We start from the raw sequence: 12,423 nt of genomic DNA on the forward strand, positions 1-12,423 counted from the left end.
TAAAATAAGACTAGCTAAATTTATTTAGTAGGTCTCATCACAATCCAAACCCTGAAGTTATTCCTGGAAGAAAAATAAAGTTATCTTAATTTTCTTGTTGCTAACTATTGATTGAATTTTAAGTGCACAAGAGTAATTTGCAATATTTTAAACTTTCTGGCTTCTTTATATTAGTTGTATGAGTTTTCAGTAATAAAATTCCATCCATTCCCATTTTAGCTCAAATAAACTAGGAAGCTAAAAATACAAGAGATTTCATTCAAAGTCTGTGGGAATAAGGTAGCCATGGCTTGCCTACGACTCTCTGAAAATGCTTTTTGTCTCTGGAGGGATCATATTAAGATGATTGTGAGTAATATATTGTGGGAGTTTTTTCCTTTAACACAGCTCTTGGTTTAATCATGTGCCAAGGATTTGAAACAATTGTGATTTATCAGATAGGGAAACAGAAATTGGACGTCACACTCCTTGCCAGATTTTGTAGAGACTGGGATCTGGATTGGCATAATTTTTTTATTTGTCATGAGGACAAAATATGCTTCCTATTTGCTACCTTGTCTTAAATTAAAAAGATGGGAATGGAGTTGGGGTAGAGCATGGTATCATAATCCTGAAATAGCAGATGAAACACTAAGTGAAATTTTAGGATGAAGGTCAGTAATAAAACCTTTGAAATAATCTGCTGGAGGACAAAACAATTTTATATTTGTAAACTTAAATAATGTTTTACTTTCTATATATAACCCTTTCTAAAAGTATATGTTCATGTATTACTGAACTGGTGAGATGGCAGCAATGCCCATTCTTGTTCTTCTGTCTTCATTTTTCCTGTTAGCTGAAACAGTATATGAAAAGGTTTAAGGAAAGGGCGTTATCACAATAATTTGGCTTGAATTAACCTTTTTGTGAAGACAGGATTACAGTAGAAGCTGAACACTCAGCGTGGGAGGTACATGACACAGCTCAAGGGCATAATACAGGGTGTATAGATTTTAACCTTTCCTTCTTTCTCATTCTCCAGTGGTTGTATGATCTTTATTTCTGAAGTACGTGTACAATGAGGACTTGCTTACTGCTTGCAAACGAAGTATATTTTACAATCCTCTGGGCCCTTTTCCCTATTGTTACATGTAGCAATGTCTTCATAGTTTAAAACCAGAAAATTATTAACCTTTTCAGCAGTGCTGGGTAGTTGCTAAGAAAGCCAAAGCTCCAAATCCAAAGACCTTGTGTGAGGGTAATTAGGCTGTGAATTTGAGCGTCTGTGCTTATAAGGGGCTTACACATAACCTTCTGTTCTACCATGAAACCTGTTAGGAAAATTGAGATTTTAGAATCAATAAGTGCAGTTTTACTGGGGCACTTGAACTTTAAGCTCAACATTTGATCATATTGGGTTGGCACATGCAGTGTCCAGATGCTTTTTTTTTTTTTTTTCTTTTTGCTGTTGAGGCTCTTCTTTCCAAGGTTTTGTTCTTTGTCTGCAGCCTTTCCACTCATCATTTGCTTGGCATCTTAAGGTGTGGATAAAGTCTACACCCACGGGTAATGGCTAATGTGGCAGATGCCTTAAACAGATAGATGAAGAATAGTTAGAGAAATTTGTGTGTCATGAGGATTGAAAATAAATAATTAAAGAAAAAACATGTATTAGTATAACATGTATAAGGATGATAATTATTACTGGCTTTGAAATGTACAGTAAGTCAATTCACCTTCATCAGTATGTGTCATGCAAAATTCACCTGACAAAAATGTTCCTTTATTGACTTTGTAGAATTGTCATTAAGGATTCTTAAGCTGCCATGAATACATGTTGGTTTCTTCTGTGCATGTTTTTTGAACAACTTTTGTACTGCTGAAACTGAACATTCCCTCGTGCTAATCTTAATGGTACTGGAATATGTTTGCACATTTAAGAAAAAAATATTTCTGTTTTATGTTAATTGCTGTTGATATACTAATATGACCCCAATTTTCATCCTTGTTCGTCAAGGACAAATGAACTCAGCTTTTCAAAGCTGCAATTCAGTGAAATACTCAAGTATGTACTTAACTTTAACCATGTATACTGTGCTGCTACTACTTGCTAAAAGTACACAGATGCTTAAATGTTCTGCTGGATGTAGTAACACTTAACTCTAAAGAAATATAGAATGTTTTGCTGCCTGAAGCCCTCACAGATTAATCATCTGCCCACTATGATTCAAACATCCGCTGCTATTACATATACCATGGCTAGCCTGAGAACCCTTAGAGAGTGCTGAGTCTCTGACCGTAAATATTAGCCACATGACCCATGGTGACAAAAATCAGACTGCATGTGCAGTAAGAAACAGCTCTGATTATGACAGGCTGGGTTAGAATAAATTCAGAATGATCTGAATATCAGCCATTATCTTCTTGTTGACACTTTGCTTTATCATCCTTCCCGCTCCACTGTTGGTTGTTATCATACAGATTGTTACACCTAAAACAAGTGCTTTGAGAAAAAAGCCAGATCTTCACACCCTTAGTATACAATAAAGTGTTAAAAAAATTCTAAATGTTAGTTTTACTGTTTTAAAATATAAGATGTGTGACAGATCATAAGAAAAAGACCACACCTCCTTGGGCTCCTCCATTAGCTCCCTTTTACTGTTCCTTTTATAGCTCATGGCAATGTAAGTCATACAAATGGGGGAGGTTAAAATTAGGAGCTCTACTCTGTTGAAGTCACTACCTTTAATTTTGTGCAGGTTATCCAATAATTTATTTAAAAAACCAAAACAAAACAGTAAGACAAAACAAAAAAGTAAGAGTCCAAGGGCATGCGCTTCCCTTTAACACTATCAGTGATCACTAAAGACATTTTTTACTCTCAGTATTCCTGTGATACCAGCTACCTAATTGGCTGAATTAACCTCTTTTCTAGCATGTATTACTCTTGGGATACCATGAAATGAAATGCAGGGCAGCTGGGCACCTGTTGATACATCCCATTTTGATGATTCCCACCAGTGAGAAATCCCTTGTAGTAAGTCAGATTGTACAGAATCAACTTTGCAAAGGGATGAGGTTTAAGGGTAAACTACAAGGCAGAATAGTTAAAAGACAATTCACTTTACAATGAAGTTATTGAGTTACAGTATTTCACTTTAAACCTTGGTTTTGTGTGTTACCTACTACTTAATTCTTATGAGAACTATTGCATTATCTTCTTCCTGGATTTACAACAAATATGAACTCTGACCAATGACGTTACTATGTCAGTCATAATCTGAAGAAGCATGCCCCTCACACATAGATCTTTTTTGCATTCAAAATTTTACAGGTTTTATTCTGTGAAGTCTGTCAAGCACTTTGAAAGAAGAGTGGATTGTCTAAGGTGCAGGTTATATGCATGAGACTAATTATGCTAACCTTCAAATATTTAAGATAAAACTTTTCAATGTAAACATATCAATCATGATAATTTCAATAGGGAATGGAGCTCTAGCACATATAGGATTAGTTTTTGTACTATTATACAAACCAAATACCTATTCCCAAATGCTTGCTGTCTGTACAAGGAAATCTAGTTTTAGAGAAAAGGAAAGGTTATCCTTTCTCTGCAGGGATAAGCACTGTGAAAAAAGATGGCTACCCTGCTGATACTGATTCCACTCGAATTTTGATTTTTGCATACTGCCACTTTTCTCTTTTTGAGAGTTGAGCCTTATGAACCTCAGCCAGTCAGCAAAGGTCATAAGCATGTGTCCAGATTTGACCTAAGTGGGAACATTTATCTGCTTATTTTGTAAAGAGCTAAATGCTGCTCTGAATGATTTGCTGAACTCAGAGCCTGCACTCGTTCCCCTTGTGAATTTACCTTTTAACTTCATTAGGAAGAAGATAAGATACTCTGGTGAAAGCTTTTGTTTTTAAAAAGAGTAATTAAAGTTTTCTGTCTTTCTTTCATGCTATTTCAGAACTTGGTTTATAAAACAAGGCTGGCGATTGAGGTCAGCTGCTACCGTCTTTTGCTGCTGTTTAGTGTGATCTAATAAAAGTGCATTTTCTAAAAATCATAGCTTTCCCTTTTCCCCTGTGTCCTGAGTTACCGGCTGGGCTTAAAACATGGCACCCCATAGATGTTGCATTTTTGTATGGTTGAGGCTGGTTTATTTCTGACTCTTTTCTTTTTCTTTTTTCTTTTCCCTTAGATGTGAAATGTTTTAAATCAGCTATAGAACAGTCTGTGTCCTACCAGAGTAACTGAAAATTAAAATGGTGTTTCACACTGAGGCTGAGGTAGTGTTTCTGTTCTACCTTTTTACCTCAGTCCTGGAGCAAAGCCTGTGAATTCAGATTTATCCACTATTATCCTGTTCTGTTGAGTAGAGCTAAAAAATAATAATTCCGTCTATTTGAGACAGTGTGTAGTCAGCCATCACCATATTAGCAAGTTTACAGTTTGGCTGCTTGTTTAGATTATATCCCAGTTATGTAGAATTAGAGAGCAGATGTTCCTGGTGTAATCTGATAGTAATTTTTACTCTATTTTCTAATTTCTAGTCAAGGATAGATGATTTGATGAGACCAAGGCCTCTGTCAAACCTCAACCCTACTCTACCTCAAACTGATCCCTTGACCTGAAAAAAGAAACAAACAGCTCTGCAGTAAAATTATTTATTTGTGTGCTGTAACTTAGCTGTGTTTAGATGAATGCAGAGCACCAGTAAGATCATTTTGAGTAGTCTTTTTTTTGTCCTTGCTAAGCTTTTTCTATGGTTGGAAAAGAATTTTATAGCAGATTGAAGCATACATTTTGTAAGAGAAAATTGAGATAGAGGCTTCTGGCCAGTAACAAATTATAGTATGCTGAAAACATGTAATGAGAATTGAGATGTAGAGGGTAATAATGAGGCAGTGGAGCTCTGAAGGCAAAGGTATCAGCATCAGACTTGGTTGCAGCATGTGATAATTTAAGAATTTGTTGTGACAAACGTTTTTTGCATATATCAGTAGACATGCAATTGGGAAATGGAGACTGAAGTAAAATTAATTACTGGTTGTTGCTTTGATTTAGTGTTGTTGCTGTTTGATTCTTAATTGCCCTAGATTGCAGTAGATATCAAAAATGTTCTGTGCATAGGCCTTTTTAATTCTATAAATGCCTAACATTTTGTGCAGTCTATTGGTTAAACATCAACACAGGCACACGGACCAGATGGCATTGTATTTCTCAGTCTGAGCGTAAAGCAGCCAAGGGATTTGGTCATATTAAATTATCCTCTTTTCTGACTGCTTTAACTGTTCATTATTTTAATTGTCTACAAAGGTGTAATTTGTGTTTTTAATAGTACTTTTAAAGAACTTTTGATTCAATGTATTGTGCATAAATGTTAGTTTTATTATCCGTATCAGTACTGTTATGGTAAACTATGATGTAACCCTAATTTCTTCCTGAGATGTTGGATGCTGTACTAAATACTCGATAAAATATAAGAGGGTGTTATAGGGAGTTTTGCTATGTCTGTGTATAACTGTGTCCTTACTTTCCCTCTGGTTTTACAGGGCACAATGACTATATGTGTCCTGCTACTAACCAGTGCACCATCGACAAGAACAGAAGAAAGAGTTGCCAGGCTTGCCGACTAAGAAAATGCTATGAAGTGGGAATGATGAAAGGTGGTATGTACACAGCAATCCACAAATCCTCAACACTGGGGTCTGCCTTGGCTTTTGACTTTATTGGACAGCTGATATGGTTCTTAAAGGAAGAAGCAACTGATTTTATTGAGCGGAAGTGTATAAAATCAAAGAGCTGTTAAATAAAAAATGAAAACCTTCCAAATATTATGTTAATAATCTTGCCCAAATTTGCATCAGAATTAATAGGAACATTGACTTCAATGGAATTAAGATTCTTCTGTTAATATTTTTAATTCGTTACAGTTTTGGTCTCTTGTGGTAGAGTCCAGATCATGATGAATGAAACTTAGCCCAAAACTTTGTAGCATTTGGCAGTTCAGTGTGAAAAGCACTGGTAGTCTCAGATCAATCAATTTTCATGAAAATAAACTTCTGAATATGTAATACTTTTTCTGCAAATTCTGGAAGGGAAAGGCAATTCCTCTATACCAGTACTGCACACATTTTATATGTAAATTAATTTCATCCAACAATATTAAAGGCTCACTCATTTTATAAAAACAGAAAATGCCAGTTTCTTGAAACTCATGTATGTAATTATGATGTCAGGGAAAAAGAATCAGGCTCTGAGGATGATCAGAGGGCTGGAGCACCTCTCCTGTGAAGAGAAGCTAAGAGAGGTGGTTTTGTTCAGCCTGGGGAAGAGAAGGCTCTGGGGAGACCTTATAGCAGTGTTCCAATACTTAAATGGGGTCTACAAGAAATCTGGAGAGGGGACTTTTTACAAGGGTTTGTGACAGAACAGGGGGGGATGACTTTAAGCTGTCATTGGGGAGATTTTGATTAGATACTAGGAAAAAATTCTTTACCATGAAGGTAGTGAGACACTGGGACAGGTTGACCAGAGAAGCTGTGGCTGCCCCATCCCTGGCAGTGTTCAAGGCTGGGGTGGATGGGAATTTGAGCAACCTGGTTTAGTGGAAGATGTCCCTGCCCATGGCAGGGGGGCTGGAACTAGGTGATCTCCAAGATCCTTAAGGTAAATAAAATTCCTTTATTTATATACCCAGTATTTAACTTTTAGAGGCAAAATTAGAAATACATGACAATACTGAACAATTGCTATGGTGTGTTCTTAGATAGAAGAGTTCTTTTGTAACATAGCTTTAGATCAATTATGATATGTGTCTTTCTCCTGTATGTTATAGTACCTGGTGTTTGTCAAAAGCAGATGGAAATTTGTGGTTTGTTTGTTTGTGTTTTTGTTTGGTTTGGACTTTTACGTTTTGGGTTTTTTTGTTTAAACTAAGTTCCCAATTTACAGACAAGCAGATCAGGTGCATAAATTCTGCCTGCTCCTGTAAGACTACTAATAGTGGACTGAAGTCCATTACTGGTCCATAGGCAAGACTAAGAATATTTATTTTATGAAGTCTGGGAAAAAAATCTTGAGATCCCTCAGTTACAGGTTATAGATCCGGCGTCCCTGCAAGTAAGATACCCCAGAAAGGTAAAGTTGATGTGGGATGAAGTAAAGCATTCAAGGTTCTGCTGGAGTTATTATCAATGTAATATTGTCCATATAGCTGTGGGAAACAGTAATCCTTTTCTTTAGGTAGTACTCGATGATTGTCAAATTTCTCTCAGATGGAGGATGTTAAGTGAATACTCTTGGTATGCCATCTTGTTAACTTTTAAAGTGTTAACTTTTAAATCTTTTAAAATATTTTCAGTTGGGTTTTTTTTTTGTTTGTTTTCTCTTAGGAGGTCTTTTCCGTTTCATAACACTTTTCTCCAACATACTTGAATCACAAAATGCTCTGATGAACTCAGGCCCACATTGTTCTCTAATATTTCATAGTTCTCTTGTTTGAATCTTTGAATTTAAATAATCTCTTTTTTCATATTGAAGGATTTGCCTTGTTTAAAGGTAGAAATTCTGTCATGCATTTGAAAAATAATCAGTTGTGTCTTCCATATCTATCTTCACAATTTGCTTATGATGATACACCCTTTAGACATAGTGGAAAACAGCTGTAATCTTTTTCTTCTCTCAGTGTAATCTCAGTTTTCCTTCTGCATTGAATTAGCTGAGGTTTCTTAATAAATTTTCAAAGCTACTAACTTGTGACTTCTATCTATCATTTAGCTTCTGAGCAATAGCTGATACTAATTACTGAGTTTCAGTAAACATGGGGAAAGCTAGCCAGAAACTTGACTAAATGTCTCTGGTTAATTTTAAGCATAGCTTAAGCTATGGTTGCTAACATTTTTCTTGCAGAAGGTCACTTAACACAGTATAAAAATGTTAATATAGCTTTTAATAGAGTGGGCTCAACTGAAGCATGGTTTTGGGGCTTCATTCAGACGAAAAGTAGTAGGCTTTAAGTGTCTCTTAAGCTATACTGTAGGAACATTTATTTATGAGTTTCTGTGGAAATTTTACCTTTTTTTTATTCTTATTATTCCACTGTTCTTTCATTTTCTATAGATTTCTTTTAATATTGAAGACTTATTTTCAATCTTTCCTCTTATGTTTGCAAGTGTTTTCTTCTGCATTTGTTACTGTGCTGCTTTGAGAGACAATTGGAATGTCAGAATCTCTAATGATACAGTCAGCATCTGAAGCAGAATTTATAGCTGTTATATTTTGCCCAAATGTTTCAATCTCTCTTTCTGAATAAAACAAAAAGACCTTAAAATTATATGTTATTACTTAGTCTCTGCACCCCTGTTTGTATGTAAGGATAAAATGCTCACATGGAATAAGCTCCTTGTCATGTCCCTCTTTCTTCTGGTTGGACAGCAGGGAAGAGTAACCTTGGTTTTGTTTGTGATCCACTGATGCTTTCTTGAAGATTGTTTCTGTTCTGGTTTGAATTCTGGAGAATTATATCCCAGCTTATTATTTCATGTGATGAGGGCAGGGGCCCAGCTTCCAAATGGAGTTTTTATAGCAGTGGCAATCCTGAAGCTCCAACCATACCTACAGTCCAGGTGATCTATGCTCCAGTACAGATCTAGTTTTCCATTTCTTCATTGCTTTAATGGCTTTATGATGACTCTCAAAAAGACCTCATTGTCTGAAATCAAAATCACCTCATTTTTATTGTAATTTATTAATTAAGTAATAGAGTGGTAAATTAATTATTATTAACATGCTACTTTCTTCTCCTCCTTTCATAAGTGACAAAGCAGATTAATCATCAAGTGCTCTGTGGGATCAGAGCAACAGAGTGCCAGTGGAATTAGTGGCTATGGCAAAAGTTTGTCATAATGTTGAATGATAGATCCTTAATGAAATATTAGTTATGTGCCTGGTAGTCTATGTTTAGCTACCCTGAGACTTACATAATTCTGCAAGTTGTTGAATGCTGATGGTTTACCAGCTTCAAGTTGTGTGAAATGTAGTAATAAAGTATTTGAGTGCTCATGAACTAGATCCAGATGATGGTTATGTATGTGACCCAGGGGTATTTACTGTCTTTGAACGGCCTGAAATTTCGTGTTGTAGAGAGAAGATTCCAAGTGTTGTGTCTTGTGATAATGAAATTGCAGCATTTCAGCGCATTTGAGGTCTACACCTTTCAGTGTTGCCCTCACAAAGTATCTTAGAACCCTTCAGAGATTACTGCAGTACAGACCAGGAAATACAAGTCTGTGTTTGTTGTAAGAGTCTGCTTTCCTGAGTGACAAGTACTTGTAGAAATGTTCATTAACTCATAGTGATTAGAGTATAGAGCTTGGAGATTTTCAGTTTTCCTTTACATTCTCTTGAAATAGTTACCTACCAGTAATCACATGGGAATTCAGTCTGATTCAGTTTGACAATATTGCTGGAGTTAAAGACTAAGTTTTACAGCGAAAAGAAAAAAACATTTGTCAACGTTGGCATCCACTCAGAGAAGGACCTTGCTGATTTTTGACTTTGAATGTAGAGAGCTATGCTTCCTTGCTGAATGCTATATTTGTTCATGCTAAGAGGCTAGAGAGCTATTAAAATCATTCTCAAAAGCAGAGGTAAATTGATGTCTGATGCAATCACTGGAAGGGCTCCAGACTTTCTAGTTCTCCATGTCATTATCTTTTAATGAAATACTGTATTAAAAATAGGAATTAGTGAATGAAGGAAAATGTATTAACAACGTGAAAATATTTTGGTTTGTCTGTGGACAACCTTTATGATATTTATTAGACATACTGTTCTGTACTCAGCCAAATAACTCTGTAGGTGGGGCCTGATAAATGTATGAGGAAATGTACATTTTCGAAATGTAATTGGTGGGCTGAAAACATGTACTCAAGCAGCATTTGAAGCAGTTTTGTGAGTTTAGAACAGCCTTCTGGAAAAGAAGATGGAATTGCAACCAGACTTTTCAGTGAAATGTTTTTTTTTCCCTTTTGTACACATGCAAAATGTATTGTTGAATTGATTTGTCCCAAAGTATATTCTATGGTTCTGTCCCCAGAATAAGAGAGACCATTGCTGTGAATACTTTTGTCAAAAATTCTTTATCTTCCTATTCCACTGCACAGAATGACCTGGGCTAGAAGGAACTCCAGGTCTCTTGTCAAGCCATCTGCTCAGAGCAGTTTTAATACTGAATTTAGATTAGGTTGTTTAAGACCTTTGATATTCAGGTGGAAATCGGACAACCTGTATTATGCTTATTTATGCTATAGCTAGTTATGTAATTTTTTTTTAATATTGCAGAATTTTTGATGTTTTACTCTTGAACACTTGCTTGAGATTGTAAACCTAATTATACCTGTATACTTGTTTGCATTTTGGCTTTTATATACTTAAAAACTCCTAGTAGGGAATTATTTTAGCTGTGATATTACTTGGGAATAGATACTGCAATGAAACAGTCCATGTCTAAATTGCAGATTAATTTTAAATGAAGTCTAAGATCCTTGCGGTGTCTTCACCTCTGACCCCCACTTGTTCATGTTACAGGTGCGTCAGGGTGTCACTGTGTGTTCATTGGTTTTGAGGAACCTATGCAGGTCAGACAGCTGTTGTCTTCTAGATGAGCTTTCTCATTGTCTTTGAGAATTCTACTAATGGACTCACTCCTAAAAGTACTTGGCTTTTCCAAATCATGGTTGATGTTTGGTTTCTGTAAAGGCTTTATTGTGACCCCTGAAATATCTATGGCTTCACTGTAACTTTTGCCTAGTAATGGAACTGTTGCCATACTTGCTGTAGCCAAAATTGAGTATAATTTGTGCAAGAGTGTCAGCACTGTGAGATTCATTTGAATGATAGATCAATTGAAATTCTCTTGCTTCTCTTTTACATGTCCTCCGATGCTCTTTAAAATGTGTGCTATGAATGCCAAAGATTGAATGCCAAAATGCAGATTAAGATGAATTATGTCTTGCACCTTCATCTGTTATTAGGATACCATTGATTCTCAAACAGTGAGTTATGAATAGTCATTAGAGACCCCAAATTATATTTGCCTGCTTATTAACTTTTTATTATTTTTTTTCACCAGGTCTTTAAAAATTTTACATGAAATACATTTTTTTATCATCTACACTGTAGCTGATAAGAATACTGGTGCACTGTGATATGTAATATGACATCACTGAGCAAACTGGTGGTAGAGCCAGAACCTGAACCAGCCCTGGTGCCTGCATCCCCCTCACTGCACCTTCTCTCTCCCTCTCTCTCTCTTAATTGAAGGTAGTCCTGATTATAGAGGAGGAAAAGCCTCAAATCGGAAAGGATGACGGACACTTCTTGAAAAAAAACACCACAAAAAAACCAAACAACTCCAAAACAAAACAAACAAACTAACAAAAAAACTTCTTTCCCCAAAAAATTAAAAGCAAAAACTAAAACAACAAAACCCCCCAAAAATACAAAACCCAACCAAAACCAAAAAACCAAACCCATATGTCAATACAGCATTCATTAACCACTCGGGAGCAGAAAAAATTACATCGAAGTGTACAGACCAAACTCGAATTTGTTATTTATTTGTACTACTGAGTGTCTAAATAGCTTGGTCAGAAATGATGATGTTAAGCTCTGTCACTTAAAGCAGGCTTGCTCAAGATTCGACATTAAATTCTGCTTAATTTTTTTAGATGATTTCAGACAATGTTTCTCATCTAAATTAATTGTCAACTCACCTGGGTTTTCAGCACAATTTACATTTCTGTTTGTTTTTCTAAAGAAAGATGGATATGAAATAAGGGGGTTGATTGCCTGAATCATATTCAAAAGAAGGAATTTATTAAGCCTATAATATTGGAATTTGAAAAGCAATGTTACTTTCCTATGACTAAATCATGTATTTATGTAGAGAGAACCAAGCAGGAAAGCTTTCAAAATCTCAAATCTCTCAAAATCACCTTGAGAGAATCTTCATGCCAAGATCATAGAATCGTAGAATAATAGTTAGGGTTGGAAAGGACCTGGAGATCATCTAGTTCCAACCCCTCTGCCATGGGCAGGGACACCTCACACTAAACCATGTCACCCAAGGCTTCGTCCAACCTGGCATTGAGCACTGCCAGGGAGGGAGACTTCACAACTTCCTTGGGCAACCCATTCCAGTGCCTCACCCTAACAGGAAAGAATTTCTTCTTTATATCCAATCTAAACTTACCCTGTTTTTACTGTTTTAACCCGTTACCCCTTGTCCCATCACTACAGTCCCTAATGACGAGTCCCTCCCCAGCATCCCTACAGGCCCCCTTCAGATACTGGAAGGCTGCTATGAGGTCTCCATGCAGCCTTCTCTTCTCCAGGCTGAACAGCCCCAACTTCCCCAGCCTGTCTTCATACGG

At 36.2% G+C, this 12,423-nt stretch overlaps 1 protein-coding gene across 6 annotated transcripts in view; it reads left to right on the top strand.

Moving 5' to 3' along the window:
• ESR1 (estrogen receptor 1) overlaps window positions 1-12,423 on the top strand; it is a 192,893-nt gene that overhangs the window by 114,856 nt on the left and 65,614 nt on the right. For 4 of the 6 annotated variants that reach the window (XM_065680586.1, XM_065680585.1, XM_065680588.1 and 1 more), the window contains exon 4: window positions 5,539-5,655. In XM_065680586.1, coding sequence (XP_065536658.1) covers window positions 5,539-5,655 — 117 coding nt within the window. The remainder of the gene's footprint in view (window positions 1-5,538; window positions 5,656-12,423) is intronic. The other 2 variants (XM_065680587.1, XM_065680589.1) reach the window with 1 other exon arrangement.

Source organism: Lathamus discolor, chromosome 5, assembly GCF_037157495.1.
Source record: "Lathamus discolor isolate bLatDis1 chromosome 5, bLatDis1.hap1, whole genome shotgun sequence".
Lineage (NCBI taxonomy): Eukaryota > Metazoa > Chordata > Aves > Psittaciformes > Psittacidae > Lathamus > Lathamus discolor.